The sequence below is a fragment of the Eschrichtius robustus genome, chromosome 6 (assembly GCF_028021215.1).
Source record: "Eschrichtius robustus isolate mEscRob2 chromosome 6, mEscRob2.pri, whole genome shotgun sequence".
NCBI lineage: Eukaryota > Metazoa > Chordata > Mammalia > Artiodactyla > Eschrichtiidae > Eschrichtius > Eschrichtius robustus.
In genome coordinates, this window is record NC_090829.1 from 101,845,179 (window position 1) to 101,872,227 (window position 27,049).

Genomic DNA, 27,049 nt, shown 5'->3' on the forward strand with positions numbered 1-27,049 from the left:
CTCACTCTTGCAGAACTGATATTTTTAGCTGAGTAATATAATTATAGGGAAAAAAGGGTTGAAATCAATTCAGCCCAATGAGACTGATGATTAATTCCTGATGTCCAGATCCCAGGTGCTGCCCTGATTCTTATCCTTTGCTAAGGTTGGTTCTCTAGGAGTCTCTTCAGTTCTGTGGAATCATCTTATCCAAGGTCTTATAAATCCAATATTTATATTATAAATCCAATTTTTATTTATAAGATATCCAATTTCTTATAAATTTCTTTTCTGCTTATTTTAGCTAGCTTTAATCCGTACTTGCTGCAATGGATACAGATAGGGATCCCTAAGTCAGGGTTTCTCAAACCATCTGCATCTACATTTAGCAGAGTGTTTATTAAAAATGAACAGTCCTAAACACTATCTTTAACACACTAAATCCAGCTCTTTGGTAGTGGGGCTCAGCAATCTGTCATTTGAAAAAGTTCTTCAGCAGTTCTTATAGACATTAAGACTTGATAGTTGCTATGCTAGATCTGAATTGAGGGAAAATCAAAAGTAGTCCAAAAGGAGGAGAGTCTGGGGCTGAAGACTCAAACTGTACAGCTTCTCATTAGATACTTAAATTATCATTATTGCCCATTAATCAAGGCTGCTTGTACAGTGCCTAACAAGCAGTTTAAACATCCGGACGAATTAGTAAACAAACAAGTGATAAACATACAAGCAAAAGCACACAGTAATGGGCCTTACAACCACAAAAATAATATATATAAAGAAAATGGGAGTAAAAATGGCATATTACTTAAAGTCATAACTATTAAATGCTAATTTTAAAAAGCTGTATAATCCAGTAAAAGAAATCCTTCTTTATAAATATTTTTCCAAAATATTCTTCTATTCTTTTAAAACAGACTATCGATATTTATAAGTGATAGAGGTTAAGTGTTTTAGAAAGTTCTCAAGACATTAATGTAGAGGAACAATATTTAAATTCAATACCTTTGCATTTTTAATATTCTAGGAGTTGCCTGAAATTCTCCTTCCCATTTAGAAAGTACACTGATCTAACAGGCTTAAGGCCTGCTTTCTTTTTCCTTTGTGGTTACTAATTTGCTCTATCAGCTTTGCCAAGTAACTTAACGTCCATATAAATTCCTATAGTAAAATAAGTGCAGTAATTTATGCTGCTTACTTACTTTGGAAAGGTGGAATAAAAAGATGAAGTGGTAGAATTAAATTAATATACACAGTTGAAAAGCATTTGGTCTTTTTCTTCATTTTTCCTACTACGTCAAATCCTCCATCAACTGGAGATATATTTTTATAGGTGTATTAATGGGAGAGACTGCTGAGTACAAAACATTTTTGAGTTTTTCAGAGAAACATCCTCTTTAAGTACAAAGATGTTATCCATTTATTTTGAACTTAAATTAGAACTGATTTCTATTCTTGTTTTTCTGGAGTATAACAGAGTTTGATAAAATGTTGGAGGTGAAGACAGGGGAAATGGTTAACATCGCAGTCATGAGAACAATTTCAAACAGAACAACAGACACCATCATTTTTAAACCATCCTCTTGGCTACTCTAAACAAGTCCCAGAATCTCCATCAGACTGCTCCTATTGCAAAGGCTTCCTTCCCTGTTCTCCTATCATCTCTCTTATGTGCTCTCTCAGTAGCAAAACAATTTTTTCCACCATCTCACATTGAGGGATTTGGAACTCCTGTTGATGCACATGCCCTCATCGAAGAAATTTTTACAAATAAAGGAAGTTATGTCTCTATGAAGATGTTCCTATCTGGGGGCATTGACTTTGTTGCCAATTCTTCAGTTTGATAAATAAGGCTGAAATGAAAAGTCCTGTATACAAATTTTGGCCTGTCTTTATCCATGCATTCTCCTAGAATTTAAATTCATAAAAGTGTAATTAACAATCTAAGTATATGAATATTTTTCAACTTTCTGCTTAACTGCTTTCTAGAACATTTTACATCTTCAAAAGAAATGTTTGCTGTCATAGCACACTCTGAGGCATGATATATATTAACCTGAAGCCATAACACATCTAGAAAATACAGTTAAATAGGAGGTGCAAAGATTCTCTACATATTAAAAAAACTAAAAAAATTACTGAGGAAAAGATTAATAGACATCATTCCATAAAATTATAAACTCCTCCAAAAAGATTAAGTGTTGAGAAATAATCACTGAGGAAGGAAAGTTCCTTGATTTCAGCTAGATATTCAGCCTAAATTCTTACTCAAATTCTCAACCCCCTTTCAACTGTTTTCTAGCTTTTCCACTCAAGGAGTTTTTCCAAGCTAGACAATATTGGAAGATTGTGTATGTGTGTGGGTCCAGCATAATGTCACACCTGCAGTAGAGCCACGCGCAACCGCTTTGTCATCCTCATTCCATGTGGTAAATATTCCTATAACTTGAGCCTACCTTTCTTCCCCCTCTTCTACCTACCTATAACTAGGTAGGTATCAGCCATTCTTGTTCATGTGAATATTAGATAAGTGAATTTGGGAGGATTTAGATTAAAATTGGAAGGTAAGAAACACCACTTCAGCATAAGGTACATTAGTTACAACTGACATTTTGTCAGGGAGCTTATCGTTGGTATATAAAGCACTATTAGAGTGACTGGTAAATGGGCATTTACTTCCCAACTGCCTATTGTTCAACGTGTGCATGTCATCAGAAGCAAATATTAGAGGGGAAAAATGATAAGTGGAAAAATTTGGAGGCTGAAGCCAATCTTGATATCCAAACAGTAATAAACATAATTAAAGGTAACTTGGGGGAAATACTTGGAATTAACATGACATATGTAAGTAGTATATAAAGAACTTACACATAAAAGAAAATCATAATCATTCCAATTTAAGACTAGCTAAAGGAGATAAATTTAAAATAGTCCATTTGCATGAAATCTTCCCTAATTTTGCATTAGAAGAGAATTAAGTCTAAATTTTTTATAAGAAATTGAGAGCAACTGACTGAACAGGATAATCTTGGACCTGGACAATAAGTATATCAGAGACAAGTATATTAAAAAGAAAATTTATGGCTTTTTCCTTAGTTATATAGATATTATTTAAGCTTCCTACACTCTGGTGCCACATTAGAAGCAGAACTTCCAACCAAGCTAGTGTGCATTTGGAGGATGTGATCTATTCCATAATAAATGTGGCATATGTGTGGTGGGATGTACTTAAAATCATAATCTTTTACAATTAAGATATCAAACCTCAAAAAATATCCTCAATCTAGTAAAGCCTGACAACAACTCAGATTCTCACAGCCAAGGCAAATCATCTGCTGGAGGAGAAAATACTTTAAAGACTTATGATACATACTCTAGCACAGAATTAAAATAATTTTTATGACATAGCAATACACAACCATATTCTAGGTATTGTGTAATGATTAAAGGTGAAGAAATATTAATCCAATCATAATATACCTTTATAAAGATATTTATTTTCATAAGTTAGAAATAACGCCTGCACTAGGGTATTGAAATAATGATCAGGGCAACAACAACAAACCTAGATGCACACAAAAAGATGAGTAATTCATTAGGCTTTTTAGCAGATCTGTAATTTTTCAATTAATTATTTAAAGTCCAGTTTGTCAAAAGATCTGCAATTATTTCAATTATTATTTTAAATATATCTCTATGTTGAAGGACAGAAGAGAACCATAAAATATTGGATTTGAAAATAAGAATATTATCGTAATTTAGAAACTAAATTGACAGTTCAGTGCTTTTTGACATTATAAATGTACAAATCTAAATGTCAACAGCTAATCATGGATAATCTGCCATTGATTTTTCTCTGTCTAAAAATACCAAGTTCTGGCAGCAATTTCTATCTCTATGTTCTTCTACAGGCACATTTCTCAAATATAAAATACAGGATCTATCAAAGAGTAATTTATCTAATTTCTCAACATAAATGTTAAAGAATACTAGCAATTTCAAAGTTATGAAACACCTCTAAAAACCAATATTTAAAAGAGGTAGGGAAGAGAGAATCACAATAAAACAAGAATGGTAAGAGATGGCAAGAAACTAGAGAAACATTTTTAATCTTTAAATTGCATATAGTGTAAATCATACAGGTTTTACAATTTTACCATCATCTAAATGTAAAATAATCAGTAGAGAAAACCACACACAATCCATTAAAATCAAGATTTTGTGTTGTTATAGTTTTTGTGCTGTTTCTTTTTAAAAGCAGCCACCATCATCAAACACACTGTTTCTTAAAGAATATGATAAAACTTTTAATGAAAAAGCCAAGTGGTGCCATCTACTTAAAAACTCTATGTTCTATATATGGAATCTATAAAAAAAAAAATGGTTATGAAGAACTTAGGGTCAGGACAGGAATAAAGATGGAGACGCTGAGAATGGACTTGAGGACATGGGGAGGGGGAAGGGTAAGCTGGGACGAAGTGAGAGAGTAGCATTACATATATACACTACCAAATGTAAAATTGATAGCTAGTGGGAAGCAGCCGCATAGCACAGGGAGATCAGCTGGGTGCTTTGTGACCACCTAGAGGGGTGGGATAGGGAGGGTGGGAGGCAGACGCAAGAGGGAGGAGATATGGGGATATATGTATATGTATAGCTGATTCAATTTGTTATAAAGCAGAAACTAACACCCCACTGTAAAGCAATTATACTCCAATAAAGATGTTAAAAAAAAAAACAACTATGTTCAATCTAAGATATTATTCACTTGGATTTTATTTTTACCTATACACAGAGTAAGTTTTAATGTTCAAGTGCAGAATAACTAATTCAAGGTAGCTTAAAAATTGAAGTTCCAGAGGAGTCATTTAATTCTCTTATTGCTTATATATATTTATGATGATGAATCCTGATAAATGTGAGATTCATTTTCATTTCCCATATGTAACTCAAGATTATTTTTTGGACTTCCCTGGTGGCGCAGTGGTTAAGAATCTGCCTGCCAAGGCAGGGGACATGGGTTTGAGCCCTGGTCAGGGAAGATCCCACATGCCACGGAGCAGCTAAGCCCATGCGCCACAACTACTGAACCTGCAGGCCACAACTACTGAAGCCCGCACGCCTAGAGCCGGTGCTCCACAACAAGCGCAGCAAGAGACGCCACCGCGGTGAGAAGCCCGCGCACTGCAACAAAGAGTAGCCCCCGCTTGCCACAACTAGAGAAAGCCCGCGCATAGCAACGAAGACCCAACGCAGCCAAAAATTAATTAATTAATTAATTAATTTTTTTAAAAAAAGATTCTTTTTTGTTTATAATTTTTAAAATTATTTCCCTTTATCTTTGCTATATTGCTAGTATTTAACTGTTAAGTATATCTCTTCAACTTTACAACGTTGTACTTAATGTCAGGGGGCAGACCCTATTTCATTTCTAGCAGGCACACAAAGTCAGTGCCAATATAGGGTCATGGTCAATATACTGAATGAATATTTATTCTCAGTGTCTCCATATATTAATTCATAGATCAGTGAAAATGGTACTTTTACCTTTTCTTCTCTGTAAACAATAGTTCATAGATGTGAACTTATCTATGGAACAGCTAAATCCATATTGCTTTGTCAATTATTCAATGACATATAAATAGTCTTATTAGTTAAATCTTAAGCTCTCACAAGTCCAGGGCAAAGTGACCCATCTTTACGTTTCCTGTTCCCAGCACAGTGAAAAAACATAGTAGGTATCAATATATTTCATTTAAAAATTGGATGAATGTATACTTAATTTTGAACTAATTTGAGAATTCTAGGAAAATATATACAAATAAACCATATAGATTAAGAACTGAAGTGTTTATATATAAGTAATAAAAATAAAAATGAACAAACAAAAACCCAAAGATAACTATATCTATATTACAATGGAAAAGTATTTCAGAACTTTATAACAGAAACAGGATAACAATTTCATCTGATTTTAAGGCTTCATAAATTCAGGGGAAATTTTCATTTAGCTTTAACAAGTACTTAAAACTCTAGAATACTAAACTTTAAAATAAATTCTTAAATTTTACTTTTGCTTTATTAGGTAATAGAGCTCTTGAAAAATCTAAAAAAACAGTGCATATGTATACACGGGTTTTTGGTCATAAACTAGTGAATATCATAAAGGTTCTTACACATGGAATTTTAAATAAACAAACTACCTGCTATTTTAATAACTGGGGTGAACTCTAGTTTTCTAAACTATAAAATGAAGTTATTATACTATAACACTTTAAGACAGTAAGTTATTATAATATAGGTACAATTTTTGCGCTAATATAGTATCATAAAAATAAAATTGGAGCATGTTATTTTTCACTTATTTTAAAACATGCTAAGCAATATGCTATACCAACAATATGCACTTCTGAAATTCTGTTTCTTTTTCAGATAAAAGTTAGGATCTCTTTCTGACTGCTCCCTCATTAAATTAAGCATGTAAAACAGCCAAGGAAACAGGGTAGTTTCCTCATTAAATGTTCTAGTGTTACGAAATTGTTGTGGCTACTGCAGTCTTGGGGTTTTTTGTTGTTGTTGATCAGGCATTATAATTGTTAACAAGTGGACTAATGCATAGATTTTATTTAATTTTAGAAACTGACAAAAGTCTTATGATTTTGTGCAATGCTGTTAGTTTGCTCAGCTCTTTCCTGTCACACATAATGGCAACTACTAATTATTTTCACTTGCATTCACAGTTTAAATGTTGTCTAAGTATACTTTAATCCAGAAGGAGAATGAAAGGAAATTTTCAGGATTTTTTTTTTTTAAAGAGATTTAGCTAACGTTCTCTGTCATCAGGACATTTCCATACTTGCAGAGATAAGGCTCTAACCCACGATATTGTTATATATATATAACAAGAGAGACTTCTTAACCAATTAGGTTCATTTTAAAAATAGTACCATAATTCAGTTTTTTTCTATCCCTATTTTTCTTTTCATTTTGCATGTTTATAGCTACTTAGCCACTGTATTATATTTTAAAATAAACTTCAGTTGTCTTAGATATCAATTTTTAGAATAACATTCATTAGCCACTACATAGTTTAATTTTCTAATTAAATGTTTAATTTTAATTATTTTTAGCAATATTAAAGTATCATAGCAATATAAGGAACAAATTTCTTCCTTTAAAAGTAAAAATTAAGGTGATATTGAGATATATTTCAACTCATACTTGGAGGCAATCATTTCAATTAGTTTTAGATAATTCTTATTTGGAATACATATTAATGTAATACCCTTTTATTTCCTAGTCATCATAGGTAGGAAATTTTTCATATATTGATTTTTTTAAAATCATGTGTAAGTACTCTTCCTTATTCTAGACATTATACTCTATGTACTATAAAAGAATGTGTTTCTCTTTGCAAGGCTCATGTACCACCAATATGAATATTATAATAATAATCTGAAAGAACACATAATTATTCTACTGTTATGTTATTAGTAAGTTAACATAAGTAAATAAATTACGTACATAAATATCCCATATATCCACAGATACCTAACATTATAAGAATAATACATAACTAATTCTACCTCCTGAACATTCAGTTTCTAAGGAGATGTTATATCTCCTATGATCAAAAAGTTAAGTACAACTTTACAACTGAAGTTATAAAATGAAATAGAAGGAAGAGGGGTGATTTTTCATTTATATCCAGCAAGTTCAGATCATCAAACAGGCCAACAGCTAGAGGACACAGCAGTATCCTGGGAAAGTAGCTGAATCTATTTTTCAGTACATGAACTGAAAATACACACTTTCATCCCAGTTCCCACTCCAAAGCTTAATTAAAAGGTATGCTTGCTGCTACCTGAAACTGGAAACTAGCTTCTTCACCATTAACCATAGTTTTTAATAATAAACCCACCTTAAATAAATACACCATAAAAAGCTTGTCTAACATCCTTCAAACAAAATCTCCCTCTACCTGTCAGTCCATGGAAAGCCATTACAGATGTGAAATATTTATATTTTCTATGCATGGTTGTGTTTTTAAATGCATATTTATGTTTACTTTTCATGTAATTAAATAGAATATATGCCCACATAAAACTAATATTAGAAGATCCTTGTGAAGCAATTTTACAAATAAACCACATGAAAGTGTTAGTAGTATTACTTTAGCCCCTTCCTTCTCTCCCTCATGATCTCATTTACTGTAAAATTCTTCATCTCATAAAAATCATCAAGTAATTAGAGTAAATATCAATTACTCAAGGATATGTAACATCAACAGAGAAGACTGATTTTCTAAGGAACAGAGATTGTATGATAATCACTGTTGTAGACTTAGAACCTAGCATAATGCCTGACACAGGGAGATTTTTAATATGTGACTGTTGAGTGACTTATTTTCTTAACTTTGAGATAAACTAATGAAATAATAGAAATTACTTTCAAATAAATGGTACATAAATATATTATGAGAATTGAGCAACAGTACTTGTTACATGTTACCATATAACAAATGTGTTTTTAAAGTTTTTCTAATTAATTTTGGATCTAATTTTAAGAAAACAGAAAATTTTCCTGCCAGACTTGGAAAGAGACTGGAAACCCTTCACTGGATCATATATTCTAGGAGGGAAAGTTCTCCTTGAATTCTTATATATGGTAAGTACACTGCCTATCAAATAGTAGGCCTCTGATAAATATCTGTTTGAAGAACGAATGTTTTCACTCAGTTCTAGAATATTTATCATTGAAAAACAAAATTGTATATCCCATAAGAAGTCAATGTTTACTGAAAGGAAATCACTATAAAATATCAATAGTATTCTCCAGAACATACTAAGCATTAAAGTAAAATATAAGATTTACTATGTTTGAATATGTATATTTAAGAATATTTAGAAATGTTTAAATGAAGCATTTCCAGAGTATGAATTTTCTAAATATATACAAAGTATATACGACTAAGTTAGGAATTTGTATGCTTCTATTTAATGATTACATTCATATATTATTATTATAATGCAACTCACTGTAATGAATAATAACTGGTCAGGGAAATTTTTAAATTATATGCAATTTACTCTTGTTTAGTGGAGAGCCTAATAGTTTCTTCCCTCATCTTAAGATCTCATTTTTTGGATCTCTTATAGGCTTTCTGAACGTGTATTTGTTTCTCTTCATTGAAAGAAAATACAGAGATAAAAGAAGACTAATAGAAAATATGTGAAACACGCTTATTTGATATCTAGTATCACTTACATTTTTGTTTTCAGTAACAGTAATCTGATCATAACAAAGATGAACAAAATTGGTGCATAAGCCAAACTTCCAAATATTGCTCTATATTTTAATAGACTCTGTTGGATTACCATGTTGCTTTGTGAAGATGTTTCCACCCATGTGTGCCATTATCCACTCTGACAAAAAACAACTATATATGGAAAGTTATCATGTCAAAAATGCATTAAAAAATTTCATTTGTTGATCCAATATGAGTGTACAATGTTATGTACAATGGTTTGACAATGGTTTGAAATAGTAAAACTGTTAAGATTATATTTTAAATCATAGTTTGAGCTGAATAGAGTGGAAAGTGGGCCTCACCCCACCCTTCCTATCCTCTGTCAATTATCAATTATTATAAGCAAGGTCATTTTTACGGGGAGTAATGGAAAATTTTTTCAGCCCTTTGGAAAAAAAAGTGATATAAATGTTGAATATCTACATTTATTTTTCTGTAATGATAAGATGATCCCATAATCCTAACTCCAAAATGTATCTCAAATCCATCTTTTCTCCCCATCTCACTACCACCACTCTAGCCAGGCCACCATATCCCACCCCCCATGTAACTGCAACAGACTCCTAATTCTATTCTTGCCATCTTCCAATCATCGCTTTGCTCACTAGCCATAATGCTCTTAAAATGAAAAATGGTTAAAATCTCTCAATAGCTTCCCATTTTACCTAGGATAATATTAAAACCCAGTTCCTTTCCATGGCTTGTTTTCTTCTCTGTGGTATCTGGTTCCTCACTATCTTTCAAACCTTACTTTGTGCTAAATCTCTTCCTTGCTCAGTAAGGTCCAGTCACACTGGACTTATTTCTTCAAATGTGTCAAGCTCATTTCCCTTCAAGGTCACTGACCAGGCAATTCCCTTTACCTAGAATGCACTTCTTCCCATTCTGTACAATTAGCTCTTTCTCATCCTTGAGAATGTGACTTACATGTCACCTCCTAGATAGGCCTTTCCAACCATCACATTTAAAATAGCAGGTCCCTCCTTTTATTTGCTCAGTGCCTGTATTCTTTCCTGCACAGCATATAGTTTCATTTACTTAAATATTTTTTTGTCAGTCTCCCTTACTAGAAAATAAATTCCATGAGGGCATTTATAAAGTCTGCCTTACTTATTCTTTTTCTCTTCATCATCTAAATATTAAACTCGAAAACACAGTACTCAATAAAATAAGGCAAAAGTAGAGGTAATATAATTTCCATTTTTTTAAAGAACTAATGTCAGTCTAATGAAATTGAAAGTTGATCAGAACACTATAGATGTAGTATATTAAATTATGTTGCACAATTTTTATATGTATGATATAATATATACAATTTTTATTTAAAAATAACACTGTGGATGTATAAACAATTTAATCCTTCTGTACAAATTTAGTTTGATTACATGATTGGCAAAGTACACTGAACAAAGTCAATCCGTTTTCATTACTTAACTATATGTACTGATCTCCACCATATTTATACTCCCAAGAAATGTTGAGTGAAGAACACAATGAAGAAACTTCTATTATTTTTGGGGTTAGGTTGACTATGTAAACTGTAAAATAAGATCTGTTCTCTCGCCATTTAAGACAAATGAAATATATAGTCAGAAGTACTCATGTGTGTGAAAAGAGAAGAATGAAAGAGAAAGATTGAGATATGGTGCTTGTCATAGGGAAAGAGGATTGGTAGAAGGAAATTCCAGAAATCTATGATGCCTTTTGCACTTAAGTTATTTATACCAGCAGCGATCAGTGAAGAAGGGAATTTCAACTCTAGTATTTTTCTCAATATTTAATTTTGTAACATAAAAGTCATACAAATTCCTTATTAGAAAAGTTGAAAATATTAAAAATGTAAAAAGATGTTATTTAACCACTAATTTTAGATATATATTTTCCCCTTGGGGAAATCTCAATTAAAACTGCTTTATTGGGCTTCCCTGGTGGCGCAGTGGTTGAGAATCTGCCTGCTAATGCAGGGGACACGGGTTCGAGCCCTGGTCTGGGAAGATCCCACATGCCACGGAGCAACTGGGCCCGTGAGCCACAATTACTGAGCCTGCGCATCTGGAGCCTGTGCTCCGCAACAAGAGAGGCCGCCATAGCGAGAGGCCTGCGCACCGCGATGAAGAGTGGCCCCCACTTGCCACAACTAGAGAAAGCCCTCACACAGAAACGAAGACCAACACAGCCATAAATAAATAAATAAATAATTAAAACAACAACAACAACAACAACAAAAAAAACCCTGCTTTATTCATGTTATTCCTAGTTTGAAGAAGAGATCCTTAAAGAACACTGTATAAAAAAAATTTTTAGATATAGTGTTATCCCAAACTCAGAGCAAAAAAACATTTAGATGATCAATGCATATCAATGACATTTTATATTTCTATTTTAAACACTAATCATAATGACTAATTACACAATGGCTTATTTCAATTTGTAAATGTATAATAAAATTACATTCTAGGTTGTTTTTATACTTATGGTAAATAAGAAAACATGTGATTACAATCTGCACCTTTACAACTATAAATAATTTATCCCTGAAAATAATTTTATATAAATAAAAGGTCTTTTAGAAATGTTCTTTATAAATCATTCAGTTTTCCTTATTTAACACAACATTAAATATTTTCAGTAAAGTTCACTCTTGACCTTTCCGAAAATATTTCAATTCCTCCCCTTCAATAAACATTAGAACAACAGTCTTATAGTTTGTGAACAATACTTATGGAAGTTCAACTAATTTGGGGCTATGAATTTTATTAAGCAGATATTTTTCTCCTCAGCTATGTTCACCTGTATTTACACACAACTTAGTGTATTTTACACTCAATTCATTCAAATTAATAAATTCAGTGAAACTAATGACTCAGACTACTGTTTTCCTTGTTTATTTCATTTGTCACTGAACTTCCTGGGTGGAGGAGAATGATCAATTCACACAATCTTGGTAGTAAAATGAGCTCAGTAGACTCTCATATTCAAACCATATTTTGATTTAATATATTATTTGAGTATTGATTATTTTTGGAAACATGAGTCACACCCTGAGAGATGCATCAACTCTTAGACTAAAGCAGAGTAATCTCTGAATTAATGGATCCCTGGTGGCTACTAACCACTGTTATTGATACACCTGGTTACTTACATATGAAACAAGATTGTATTTTATATTCTCCTAAGTATCCTACTAGTACGGAAATAAAAGTTTACATATATTAAGAGGGTAAAATCTGTTATTTTTACATAAAAATTACCAACACGAAATAAATACTATGGTTTTAAATAGAGGGAAAACTAATGGAATAAGAGAAATCTGAGTACAAATCACGCTTTCACTTACTTAATCAGATGAAGTGATCTAGGAAGCAACTCTACTTTCTGATGGATTCAAGGAGGTTTGGGTAACAGGAAGAGAGAGTCAAACTGATTTATTTTGTCTTTATAGTGCAGAGCTTCACAGCAGTTAAAAAAACAAGAGAAGAGATGCTTCCTGTACTCAAGTTACTCTTAGCACCATCTTAAGCACCAGGTTAAAAATGAGGTAGTTCACTTTTTTGATCGTTTTACTATGCCTACGTATGGAAAACTAGGAAATGGGAAGAGGGTGATTCCTTCATTCAACCATGAAAGATTTTATATGATTTGGTAAAAATAGATAAATAACATTAAAAAGTTTACTTTGTGACTATCCTTAATGAGAAGGCAAATTAAATAAAAATGAAATTGTACCCTCCATAACAAATTTTAAAGATAAAACATGAATTCCATTAGCTCTTATGATGAAAAGTTACTAGGAAAATGAATATGATATCCTTAAAATTAACTATTCATCATATTACTGATGTTTATTACTATGTGTATAAAAAATCTGATTTATATTTTACAGTAATATTTCTATATTGTATACATACTATAATAATTCTGTAATACCTCATGTTTTCAATGTTTACAAATTGGTAAGATATGTTGATTCATGTCATCTATTTATGAAGCTACAAATAAGAAAATATCCCCCAAGTGTTCATAAAAATAACATTTTGAAGTTTCACATTTTATTAACTATTAGCGTGATGATTTCAGTATTCAAAAATTATCTCAAAGTATTATAAGGCATAATTTCTAATCACTATGACTTTAGGCTGTAAAAAGCATTTTAAAAGGAATCATTTGTGTCTGATGAAAAAAATCTGAGCATATTTTCTCTATAATCTTCTGTTGAAGAACTTCTCTAAATTTTACCCAACTTAGCCTTTAGGCACTATATTAGCCAAGTGTAATGCATAGCCTGTGTTTTTAGCATGTTAGTACAAGTTCAAATTAAGAGTTTTAGGAGACTACCTTTAGTTATCTTATTTAATTGTTGGGTAAACTGAGTAATACTAACACTGTTAAGCTAACTTATAAAAACACACATAAATTACATATAATTGGTAAATATTTTAGGTAAAATGTCTTTTAAAAGTATGAGAAAGTCATTAAAATAGATAAGTAAAAATTACTGCAAGAGGTTAACAAACAACTCCTCTATGTCCTTAAATTTAATATAACTATCTGAAAGGTCATATTTTAACATTTGACACATTTTGGTAGAATGGCACTTTAGTCATGTGAAGAGTCTAACATGTGTTTTATTTATGTTGGCATCCTCAGGGCCTTGGATGGTTACCAGCACTTAATGAAAAAATATGTTGATTTAGGGAAATGATTGCAAGGAAATAACTGTTAAAATATCTCTAGTAAACCTGACTTCAAAGTATACATCTCTTTAGTAGCCCTAGACACATTTGGTACAACATAAGTGTCTGATCTTCCAATTATTAAAAATTTCCTCTCTCCTTTCAATAAAAAGGTCAAATAATTAAATGTTATTTTTAACAATCTTCTATTTTCAGAGGTAGATTAAGTAACTACCCCTTTGATATTTAATGTCAATATTCCTTGAAAACAAATAAGGGATGTGTGTGAAGGTATACACCGCCATAGGAGAGTATGGCACTATAGGTGGTTCTCATATGATACATCCTCACAGGCATGATGGTTGTGTAGGATTTTCAAATTGACATATGCATTTGTGATTGCAATTTGGCAGGTCAAAAAAAAAAAAAAGAGAAAATTAGAAAAACATGTCAAAAGTACCAGTTGTATAAATGAGAACAATTGAATATTGATTCTGAATAATTCTAACAAATTGGTCATACATGTTGATAACAAAAAAGACTGTGTTGTTTTGCCTTCTCTCTCAACCTTCTCACCCTCGCAAAAACAGTGCACACTTTCATGTCATCTGACCTCCATTTATATATCTGCAAATTATTTCGAAGCCTTATATGTTGAATGGTAACTATAACTGAAGTTTTATATTTGAAGTATTTGTAAAAGTGTGACATAACAGGTAACACTGGTAGTCATCACAGTGCCAGTGAGAGCATCAAGCCAGGTACATGCTGGAAAACTTTTACGGTTGTGTTCATCTCTTAGTCTAGGAGGATTTAGATTATGCAGGTGATATTTTTTATAGATCCTTAAATATTCATAGCAGAAATCCGATGAGATATGTCTCATAAAGACTGTTGGATAGAAGGCAAGAAAATGTTCAAAAATTCTCAGTGCTTTCCATTCAGTAAACCTCACTTTCACTTTTCACACACTATTCATCTTCACTTCACCACTTTACCTGACTTTATAAACAGGATATTCACAACTTGTTAATTCACACCTAATACTTATCCCCCGGCCCCTTCGGGCATCTGGGCTAGAAATAATTCGGAATAATTTCCAACAAGTCTACGTTCGGTCTGGATGGGGTAAAGGGGTTGCAGCTGGGCGAGGGCGGCTTAGTTTACAGAAGGCAAAAGGCTGGTATTTGGCCAGAGGCTACAGCGAGAGAGATCTGCTTTCTTGAAGGCATGTGGGAGATACCTACACGTTACCGTGCTGTGAGCGACCGCAGAGAGCCAGAAGTCTCCATTAAGCCTGTGCCACGGAGCCTGACCTGCAGCGCAGACCGCGCAGCGGGGAGCGGTCCCGTGGCCGCCAGGGCTGGGACCCAACTGCTGCGGATGCTCACGCATCCGTTTAAAGGCATTTGGAAGCAGAAGGGACTGGAGTTCGTGAGGTCGCCGGCCCCGGCCGATGTGGACAGGGCGCTCTGCGGAGGGGACATCCTCTACCCCCTCGTGTAGAGAGCCCGGAGAAGCCTACCCCGGGACGAAGTTACCTGCAGGAGGCGACCAATGCACCGGTCCTCAGAGCACCCGCCTCCTCCTGCCCCCTCTCGCTCCTCCGCCCCGTCCCTTACCTTGGTTGTTGGAGACGTGACTGCAGTCGCCCGGCCAAGCTGTCAGCAGAGGCAAGAAGAAACCAAATTGCAAAAGAAATTCCCGGACTTCGCTGCCCCCCATGGCTCTCCCCGGCTCTCTTCTTCCCCTTAAAGAGAAGTGGCAGCAGCGCAGCCAGGTGTTCCGCGTAGGGTACGGGTCCCGATCCACGTCTTCTTCCTCCTCCTCTTCCTCCTCCACCCGGCCCACAGGGGGTGTCCCGGGGCGCCCCCTGCGCGAGGCCCCGGGGGCAGGGCACGAAGGTCCAGGCTGCCCAGGGGCAGGCGCAGCTGCTTCGGAGGAGGACGCTGCCTGAGGCGCCAGGGAGCTCCTGGCGGCTGTAGGCCAGCGGAATTGCATCCACCACCGTGTCCCGCTCGCGCGAGGACTATTCCCTTGGGCCCGGGAGAGCGTGCGCGCAGGAGCTAGCTCGGGCTGTAGTTTGGGGGAGGGGAACGAAGGGGCGGGGGAGGGCGCCTCACGGCCGGAAGCGGGGGAGGGACGAGGACCAGGTGCGGTGGGCAGCTCCTGCAGCTCTGACGGCCCGAGCGCCTCTCCGGACTGAAGTGGACACTTGCAGAGCCAAAAGCAGGGAGAGCACAGCAGCTGTGAAGCGGGCGGGCGCCGCGAGAACTTTCCTCCGGCCGGTGCGGCGCGAGCCGAACGACTGAAGAGGCTCCGCGGGGCCACGAGCTGTCCGAGCGAGCTACCGAGCTGCGCCCTCAGCCCCTCGCCTAGGTGGCGACGGCAGCGACCCGCAGAGCAGACACTTCCAGCTCGGCCGCGTCTGCGCCGCGCTTCGGCCTCGACAACCGCTTCCCGGGCATCTCTGAGGCCGCACTTAGTCCCCCAAGCACTTTGCTCCCCATTTCGCGGCAGCAGCGTCCAGCGTTTTAGGGCTTGTCAGCTCCCAACACGGCTACCCCCGACTTCTCTACATTTCTGCTGCCAGAGGGGGGCGAGTGCTGTGGGCAAGGGCGCCGGGTCCGGGATGAGCTTGGCGGAGGCGGACCAGTCTGACCACTCCTCAGCGCGGGTCGCCCAAACTTGCCCAGGAGGGCGAGAGCCTCAGCTTTGCGGCCGCCTCCGCTTGCTAGTCCTAGGAGAGCGAAGGAAGAGCGCAAGCAGCAGAGGAGAGTCACATCAGGCTGGAAAGGGACGGGTGCCTGGCACCAGGGCTCACTGAGGTCTTCTCGTCGCCGTGCGGCCGTGACTTCGCAGTGGAGGTCACGAGCATTGTCGCAGCCGTGGGCGCTGGGATTCCGGGGGCCCGGAGCGCCTGCAGCCTGGCGGCGTCGGACCTCGCGCCCAGAGAACCCACGGGCTGAGCGGTGCGTGGCCACATCCACAGCGGCGCCGAGTGCCTGCGAGCGAACAGCTCTCTCCGCGCACCCTCAAGCCGCCCCCTCGCGGCGCCCACTCCCTCCCAGCGCTCGGGTCGGTGGGAAGCGGCGGCGGCCCGCTGCCTGGTGGGACTACGCGGCCCTCGCCCCCCAAGGTTGGGAGTTGGGGGTGGGCAACAGAGGTGCTAACAGGGTGGGGTCTCAGCGCGCTTGGCCCTCACGCTCTCGCCCCGCGGCCTAGGCGGGCCTAGAGGGCAGGGCCCGAGCTGCGAGCGCAGCTGAACTCCGCCAAGCCCCGCGCTCTGCCCTCCTGACAGCCGCCGCTCGGATGCTGTCAGTTCGGCGCTAGAGGGGGTTAGTCGACAACAAAAATGCCTCCGCTGCTCGCAGGTGGAAGAGGCTCATCACGCGGAAGGAGGAATGCGCGCAGGCTATACTTAACGCGTTTGTGAAGGGCGCGCCAAGGAACCCGTGTCACTAGCGTGGGGGTTCTTACATTTTCGCTGTTATTAGTATCATCGTTTTCTTTCTTGAAAAGATTAGGGTATTACAGTCGAGTGAGTGAGGTCGAAAAGCCCACCTCAAAACTCATCAGAGTGTTTTGAAGAAAAATTTATGGCAATGGAGAAAAGTGAACCGAGAAGAGAAAACAGCGATATTGTAAAGAGTAGAGGATATTTTCCTTCCATAGGGCAGAGGGAGGGAAATGGCACAGTGGCGAGATTTGGGAAAGGAGTAAATGAAGGAGCAAAGGGTCGGCGTTCGACGCTTACAGAATTCTGGAGGAGAAAGCAGCCTTCCATTCCAACCGTTTCAGCGCTGCTATGTTTGTGTCACATACAGTAGAAGTGGTTTCAGTTATTGCATTATAGTCAGTTGGAGGCAAAGAGAAGGAGAGCAAAAGATGCCCCACGTCTAAGTCAGCTGCAAGAAGAGAAATGTGAAATGCCAGTGATTTTGAGACTGAGGAAGGTTTCCGATTGGTGACTGTACTTCCACTTTCATTAGGAATTCAAACACTGCCTCCCTTTAAACGTGTCCACGCTAATTTAAATGTATGCAAATCACTTCTGAAAAGATAACCAAGTATGGAGATAACCAAGTAAAGGAGTAAAATTTGATTTTGCTACTGATATTACCACTCTTACTGATATTGACTGGTCTATATCATTTGCAATATGCATTTGCAAAGTCAGTTTACAATTTATAAACTGTAAAATTAAAAGACTACGTTATAATATAAATCATTATGCTTAAATAAGAGTTCTTAAAAGCGTTTGATGATTCAATATACTAATGTTTTGATTCGAAATAATCTTGTTTACTGTCAAAGAATATCTTTTCATGACCTTTTTATAATTAAATTTGAATTCCTTACGTTTAAATGTTTAAATTCACTTACAGTGGATAGTTTTATAGATGTCATTAACAACTCACTAAGAGAAAAATTTTGGCCAAAGAAGACACTCCTTATAAATGCCAAAAATATGCTATATTCTGTTAAACTGAAGGAATGTATAATACTATTTATTAACTTAGAAATGTAAACTATGTTAATCTATTTCTAAACTTCTAGTTTTTAAATTAACTAGACTTGCAAAAATTTTTAAATGGAATACCACTAAAAAGAAGTTGTTTCCCCCAAAAACCCTAGAGTAAAAATATTTTACTATCAGAATTTTAACTTAAATTCTGATATTTTGCTTGAGTATTGCATCTTAGAGACTATATTGAAAGAGAACACCAAGGAGATTCTTTTAAAATTGGGCTAGAAGGAAATGGCTCTAATGAATGGAAGGAAGGAAGGAAAGAAGGAAGGATAGAGGGAAAAGGGAAAGAGTAAAAAAAGAAAACCTAAGATTTATTTCTAGGATTCACACTTATTTCCAAATCATGATACAATATTTCCAATTATGGTACAATTTCCAAATTAAGGTACAATGTCATGGTACAAATAAACTGGTATTTACTTCAGAGTAACAATAAGTGCTGAGTAACCTGGATTTGTATCCTCACCCCTACCTGAAAATTCACCTACAATTCACAATTTTTCTTTGTTTAAATAAATCATTGTCAGGCATGACATATTACTTACCTGGTCAGATAATTGAAAGTCATAATCTGATTTTGGTTTTTAAGAAAATAAATAATTACAAGATTTTTCTAAATATTAAAATAAAACATACTTCATGTTTTAGACACTGTTTTTTGCATGTGTAGAATATAATGGCCTTTTAAAAATTCATCTCAAAGAAGATGAATTGAAATGTAATTTTCTTGATCTTTGACTAAAGTGAGATTCCATGGGTTTGACATGATTATCAATTTCAAAACAAGATTGTAAATAGAATTACCATAACCATCTGACCATTTGTGTTATACATTTTATATTTATATATACACATACATACATACATACATAATGTGTATATGCATATTCATTCTAAAATATTTGTTGAGCTCTTTTTAGTGCTCAGTTCTAGTCACTCAGAAGAGTTAATGGTGATATGAGTAAAAATAATTTGTTTTCAAAAAGTAACTTTTTATTTAAAATATAGTCATGGTTATCTTATGTGAGCTAGAAGCAACTTCACTTAACAGAAATGTACTTCCTTTTTGATTTCTAGCAGTGTTGATATATTTGCTGACATGTGACAGTTTCAAAATTATAAGCCATTCAATGAACCAGATGTAATATTCATGTAGATTTATCTGCACTTGTCTGTTTGAATCATACCTATATTCAGAAAAGCAATCATGTCTAATTTTTCAGTACTATATTTTTCAGAATTCTTCTGTATTCTCTAAGACCATTGTTCTTCATGATATATGTGGTCTGGATTCAGGTAAGAATGATTAAATTTTTATTAAATAAAGAATATATGACACTAAAAACTAGTCTAAGCTTTCATTTATAGCAGAAATAATAGTATTCACAAATACTATTTGCTTTTTAAATGATGAGAGACTTAACCTGCAATTAATTCCTTTGAGAAAAAAGAGGAAGGATTATAATGTTTAATACTGAGCATATTTCAAGGCTTGAGAAAGTCCTAAGTATTTTATTTTGGTAAAAGAGTAAATTAATCCACTTAAATCTATAATTTGTGTTCTCTAAGGTCAAGATAGAAGCAACATGAGTAAAAAGAATATTGATCCACAAGTATGCCAAAACATTAGGTCTAAAATATTCATTTTTACTTAGAATAGGTATCATTAAGTCTTTTTTGTTAATATAAAATTTAGAGACATGCTGTAAACAGTATTACTGTTGTCATTTCATCACCTTTAAATATAAATTAATTGATTGTATGTTTTAGCATGCATACAGCTAAAGTAAAAAAAAAAAAAATCCACAAAGTCAAATATATATAGTTAATTTGAGGCCCTTTGCTTTAAGAGAATAAAGCACATACACTATTTACTCTGGAAATTTTTCTTTGATAGTAGAAGGTAGTTAATATTTTTCTGGAAGAAGATATTCAAAACAGTGCTGGATACTGTATTGTTAGCATGTCACATCTTAAAAACGTCACAGAAAAAAAGCAACATGAGGCTTCATAAGACATGAAGACATGGTTTATTCTGCTGTCATATTGCATTTTCTTCTTATATTGTATGGTATTTTATAGTAAAAGGAAAAATATATATATTACATATATCATGTACATATCTTATATATGTAATACGCATTGTTTGTAATTTTAATTCAGTGAAAACATACTCTCTAGTACTTTTCTAATTCAGTAACAATTTACTAAGCAAGATTTTCCTGTGCATTTGTGCTGAGCATTATGGGGAAGGTACAACAATTATTTGGATTTAGTTCCTAACAATCAGAAGTTTATATTGTATTAAAGGGCACAGACATATGAATTATTCCAATACAAACATTGTACGTTATCCCATAATTGAGTTCCAAATTATTGCAGTTATGTAAGAGGAGAGGAATCACACCCTCACCCTCTAAGGCATGAATCTCTACAGTTACTATTTTGGCTTGAGTTAAACTTACTCCTGGTATGAATTGATTCTGAAAGCTAGTGCATGAACTTTTATTATATCAAGTATAATAAAGTACTAAAGGTTATGCAAAATGGCCAGATAATTCTATTAGATTCAAGTAACTTACAATTTTTAAATGAAATATACTTAATAGTCTGTGTGACATCAGGTATCCACACAAAATTATTTTAACTAAATTATGTAGAGAATTTTTAATAATATATTTAAATTTATTTTATTTTTACTGGTGATATATTATCATTTATCTTTCATGCCCCAGAATGACCAGCTGTGTCAAAACAACTTTTTTGATTGAATTAGAATAAATACCATTAAATATCATATTCTAAATACCAAACAAGGAACAACTAATGAAAGAAGTAAAACTATCTTTAAAATAATCCTTTATATATTGAAATCTGCATGATTATTTCCATCATAATGAATAAGATAATATCACAGGACTGTTGCTATTAATTTCTCTTCAAGTATTCAAATTAGCCTATCAAAATAAACTTAGTATTTATTTAGTGCGCTATAGTGCACTATATCTTAGTGTACTAAGACACTTTTTGCCCTGCTTCGGGAAAAGGCAAAGCTAGGTTTTGCAATAAAAATACTTTGGTATGTCAAATAGTTAAATTTATAAATAATATTATCCATATTAATAACCATTCTCACTTAAACATTTTAATTATGTTTGTATGAATAATGCAAAACATTATTTTACTACAATCAAATTGGAGATAGATGAAAAGTGTCAGATAAAGAGAAGTGATTCCTTAATTATCTCTTAAGCTGGATTTTGTGGGTAAGTTTCTTTTTATAAAACTGTTTTCTACAATATTTCAGTTTAGTTTGAAATCAGCTACCACGTTTGCATTTTTGACGTTCTCTTGTTTTTTTGGTTTTTTTTTTTGGTGTATATTAAACAATTAAAAAAGAAAAGAACAGGTCTTGACTGACATATCATTATATTTCCCAGTGAGCTTTAACAACCCAAAAAACTTAATATACCTAATATTTACCTTCTAAGTCAGGGGTTCTATATCATTTTCATCATAGTATGTTTCTTTACCATGGCTGTTAACATGTTTACATGGAAGATAAACATTTCTTAATATATCCTTATAGTTATCTGGTAATTGCAAATTCTATATAACTCACTTATACCAATCCTTTGACAATCAGCATATGGTTCTTCCTATCCTTGCCTAACTTTGATACACATTCCAATCTCCCCAAGGACCTCCAAAAATCTAAAGAGCAGAGAATGTTTCTTTTAAATCTCTACAAAAAGTATGTGCTAAATAATTTGTGTTTAAATACTATTTATCTTTTAGGTCAAATTTACCATCTTTATTAACTTTTTTCGTAAAGAATAATCTAATACTTAACATTTTTCAACTGTAAAAAAGTATGTAGTTGCCCTTTTTCTCTTTGTTAAATATTATTAAATACTTGAGTCATTTTAACTTTATAAAGTGTTATATAAGAATAATAATTATTACATATATGTTGTGCCTATTGTGAGTTGTTGGGGAAATGGTCTTTCACTCCTTGGGGAACTTAACCCCACTACAGAGTCCACGTGAGACTTCTCTAGTATATCAGTGTTAAATTCCATTCATCATTCATAGTATTGGAAGTATACTGAAGCTCATAGTATTTGGAATTCGATTGTAATATATTTTCTATTTTTACAGGTAAAACTAAAATTTTCTAAATTAGTGGGAAAAAAGCAAACAAATGCTAGCTTGACTTAGATTAGTTTTAATATATAGTCAAAGGCTTTTCTTGATTTACTTGCTCCTGATTCATTTTGCATCATGGTTTGAAATATATAAGAAATGGGAAGAATATTCAAGCTTGTTTTTGAGTATTTTTATCCAATGGAAAAAAATAGGGAGTTCCTTGCTTATGGAGAATATGTACAATTTTAAAATAAATATGAAGTGTATATGTTATTTATCTATAACAAAGCTATATGTTAATACTGCCTTATAGAACTTATTGCAATACTAAAAATGTTGTATATATTTCCTGTTCAATACAGTCACCACTAGCCACATTCACATGTAGCTTTTGAGTGTTTGTGACGTGTGACTGGGGAACTGAATTTTTTTGTTAATTTTATTAAATTTAAAATTAATTAGTCATGTGTGGCTTCGTCTAGTGCATGTGTGTGTGTGCATGTGTATTATAGTTTTATTTCCAGTACTTCCACTTCCATGTTGATAATGGGGGAAAATAAGAAAGGGATTTGAAAACCATGTAAACACACAGTACAACCTTCTACAAGAATAGCTCATTTTTACTCTAGGAATTCTGTTACACACAGTCATGTTTATCATCAACAAAAATGAAGGTCACTTTGAATAATAACTTTACTACTGCATGTGTTTACACAGTCTTCAAATCTAGCCTGATATGATGTGCCTTTTGCATATTGCACTGAGTTAGTCAGAAGACATTAAAAGTAGTCACGCTGATAGAAACTTTATAAAAAATCATTTCAATTCTGAGTAGAATTACTTGCCTAACATGCCTAATCATGGATGCTAAACTTTTTTAAATGGTTCAGGAGCTGCCATCACCCTGCTATGCCCACTATGTCTGTTGCACCGTCCTGGGTTCTACAAAACTACAGCGACCTCAAAGACTCAATAACAGCAGTAGAGGTTCCAAAACTAATATCCCTACCCAGAGATTTGTCAAAGAAACAGCAAGATTTTTCCATTTAGATGCTAGCATTTATCTTTGTTTTATGTTTTGTTTTGTTTTGTTTGTGACTTTTAAATTTACATGTAAAAATATTGTCAGGATCTCATTTTTATTTTAGTAGATTTTTTTTAAATGTGAGGTTTCACAGGAAAGCTGGTGAATGTTTACCACTGTTTTATTAATATTGTCCTAAAATTTGTCTCTTGATGATATCCTTTATAACTTTAATTTGGCATAAGCACCAAAGTAAAAAACAAAAAGAAAAAAGAAAATCCAATAAAAAGTCATCATCTCTTAAAGAAATCTTAAAATATAATAAAATAAAAAGTATTAATTTTTATATTTCTTAGCAAAAAGTTATATAGTATTTATTGTACTGTGTGCCAGACACTGTTCCAAGTATAAATATTCATTTTAGATTATAATTTCAAATACTAATCACAAATAGGAATTCAATTACTCCTCAAAACAACACTCTGAAGTAGTTGCTGTTATTATCATTATTTTATAGATTAGAAAGCTGAAACACAGAACTGGCCCATAGTCACCCAGCCAGTAAGTGGTAAAGCAGGGATGTGAACCCAAGCAGTCTGACTCCAAAAGCTGTATCTTTCATTGTTATGCTGCCTCTCCTGTATCTCTGAATGTTCACTCAAATATACACAAGCATATGCATATGTAGTTTGCATACATCTGTGTACCTATGAAAAATTTATCTAATTCTATGAAATTAAGCTTAGGTCATGGAATCTTTTCAGTGAGTCTTCTTCCCAGCTGTGACTAAGTTCCCAAATGACCTCATTCTTCATTCTCAAGGCCCAACATTTACACATTTGTTACTCTTGCCTGTCACCTACAAATTGGCACTTGCCTTTGGCACTTGCCATCTACCTCTATAAGGATTAAATTATGAGCCGCTGCAGCTGCTGACCTTCAACACTCCCTGAAAGGAGTTCAGGGTGGAGATCAGGAATGAGACACTCTGTGCTCTGGGAAAAATTTGCAGAACAGGTCTTCAGATAGTTAGATATTTTCAGGAGAAGATTTTATGAGCCTAATTCTTGCATCTCTTCTTATCTAAAAGAGCACTAAAATTCTTCATGGTGATGTCTGCTCTTCCTAACAGTAACCTTCATGAGACTAGCAGCAACCTTCTGCCAAAAATATGTGCTTGATTGCATGTATTCCCCCTTCACCAAAATCACATATATACTCCCTATATATACTTCACCAAAATCACATATATACTCTCTACCTCTTGGTAGCAGATTCTCAGAGCTATCTGAAATGTTGTCTCCTGGGCTATAATCCTCATTTTGCCCCCAAAAAACTTAACTCACAACTGTCACGTTGTACATTTTTTTTTTCAGTTGACATGCCAAATACTTTTTCTCTTTTTTCTTAAAATCGTTCTCTTAAATGACACCTGTCTCCCCATGCTACTAGCTCACATTTATTCAACAATTATGTTATGCATTGCATGCAGAGCATCTTTTCAGGGCACTGAGTATTAGAGTGATGAACAAAACAGACAAAAATATGCTTACATAGAACTTACACTCTAGTGTTCATATGTTTAAAATGCTTATCATGTGTCTCACTCTGTTCTAAGTGCGTTGTACATGCTAAGTCATCTAATATTCACAGCCCTATGAGGTAGGTACTCTTATTGTACCCATTTTACAAGTGATGAAGCCAAAACATATAGAATACATACTAATAAGAGGCAGAAGCAGTGATACTTACATTTTAAAGAGTGTTCTGTCTGCTCTTTGTAATGCAGGTAAGAATATAAGCACAGAGAAGAAACAGGAGGCTTGGGCAATAATTCTGGAGTGAGATAATAGTGGTTTGTCCTAGGGTGCTGACAGGAAGGGAGAAGTGAATGGATTTTCCATATATTTTGAAGGTGGAATGGATAGGACTTCCTACTGATTTGTATGGTGGTTCACACTATCTTGTTAGCGATGAGAAATGGCTCTAGTGCCTAATTATATATATAACAAATTTACGTTTAAAAAAAAAAGCCTATTCAAACCATAAACTGAGCTATTGAAGAAGACTTTGAAGCTATGTTTCTACATTTTGAACTATATATTTTCAGAAGGGAAAGTCATTTCGTGCATTCTTAAGTGGTACCTAGATTCTGCCCCTATTCTTCTTCTAGAAAATAGTAACGTATCAATATTTGTTCATCTACTGTAATAAATGTACCATCTACTGATGCACTAATGCAAAATTTTAATAATAGGAGAAATTATATGCCAGGGCTCAGGGATAAATAGAAACTCTCTGTATTTTTTGTATAATTTTTCTGTTAACCTAAAACTGCTCTAAAAAATAAAGTCTGTTTTTAAAAAATAGCATTGTTATTTGTCTCTGGGAAATATTTTTTCTATTATTTATATTGTCTCATTTTTATTTATTTTATATCCCTGGTATATTATTATATAGAACTGGACCTCCTGGTTTGATTTTCCCAAGTCAATTAATCCTTTTTCTATTTGGTCAGATTTTAGCAGTCAGGCTACTTAGACTCCAATCCATCCTCTTATCAGAATAATTAACTCTTTACTCTGAGAGAAACAAAACCCATTTGAAGAACCCTTATCCACTCCAGAAATTCAATTCTACTTCTTTAGAGGTAGGCCCTTGAAATTGTCCTGGGTCATATATAGCTGTCCTTGGTCATTCTGTGTGCATAGTATAAAGTCTGTCTCTGGAGCCCCACAGGAAGAATACCTCTCATTTCTGGTCCAAACTTCTATGGATGCTTTATACTCTGTGTAACAAATATTAAAATTGATGTTTTGACACTGACCTGATACCAAGATACAGCAAAGCCAGATTATTACGTGCATTTACAAAGGAACTCTAAAAGAATCCACTCCATGTCCCCTTGACCCAGCTGTTAGAAAAAGGATTAGGGCTTAAAGGAGAAGGATTTTGAAGAAACTTCTGTGAAAAAATCTGTTGCCTTACTGAAAAAATAAAATGGTGGTACAAGTTGAGGAAGATCCGTCAGACCACTTAAAGCTCAAAATGTATTTGCTGCATATGGAAGACATAGGAGGCTGATGCATGATTCACTCTTGATATACTTTTTTTTTTTTTTTTTACTGCCTGTACCTTAGTGGCATAAAACAAACATTTTATTATACTCAGGACTCAGGAGGGGCAGGAATTCAGACAGGGCACAGCATGGAACAGGACTCATCTCTGTTTCACAATGTCTGAGGCCTCAGCTCGGAAGAGTCAATGGCTGTGGATGACTCAAGGCTTCCAAACATGTCAGGTAGTTGATGCTGGCTGGTACCTCAGCTGGGACCATCAATTAGGACTTCTACACTTGATACCCCTCCATGTGGTCTAGG

At 35.0% G+C, this 27,049-nt stretch overlaps 1 protein-coding gene across 2 annotated transcripts in view; it reads right to left on the bottom strand.

Moving 5' to 3' along the window:
• The window catches only part of EPHA6 (EPH receptor A6), an 839,145-nt gene extending 823,182 nt beyond the window's left edge, over positions 1-15,963 (bottom strand). For both annotated transcript variants that reach the window (XM_068545596.1, XM_068545595.1), the window contains exon 1: positions 15,585-15,963. In XM_068545596.1, the coding sequence (XP_068401697.1) occupies positions 15,585-15,963 (379 nt within the window). The remainder of the gene's footprint in view (positions 1-15,584) is intronic.
• Between the last annotated feature and the right edge of the window lie 11,086 nt (positions 15,964-27,049).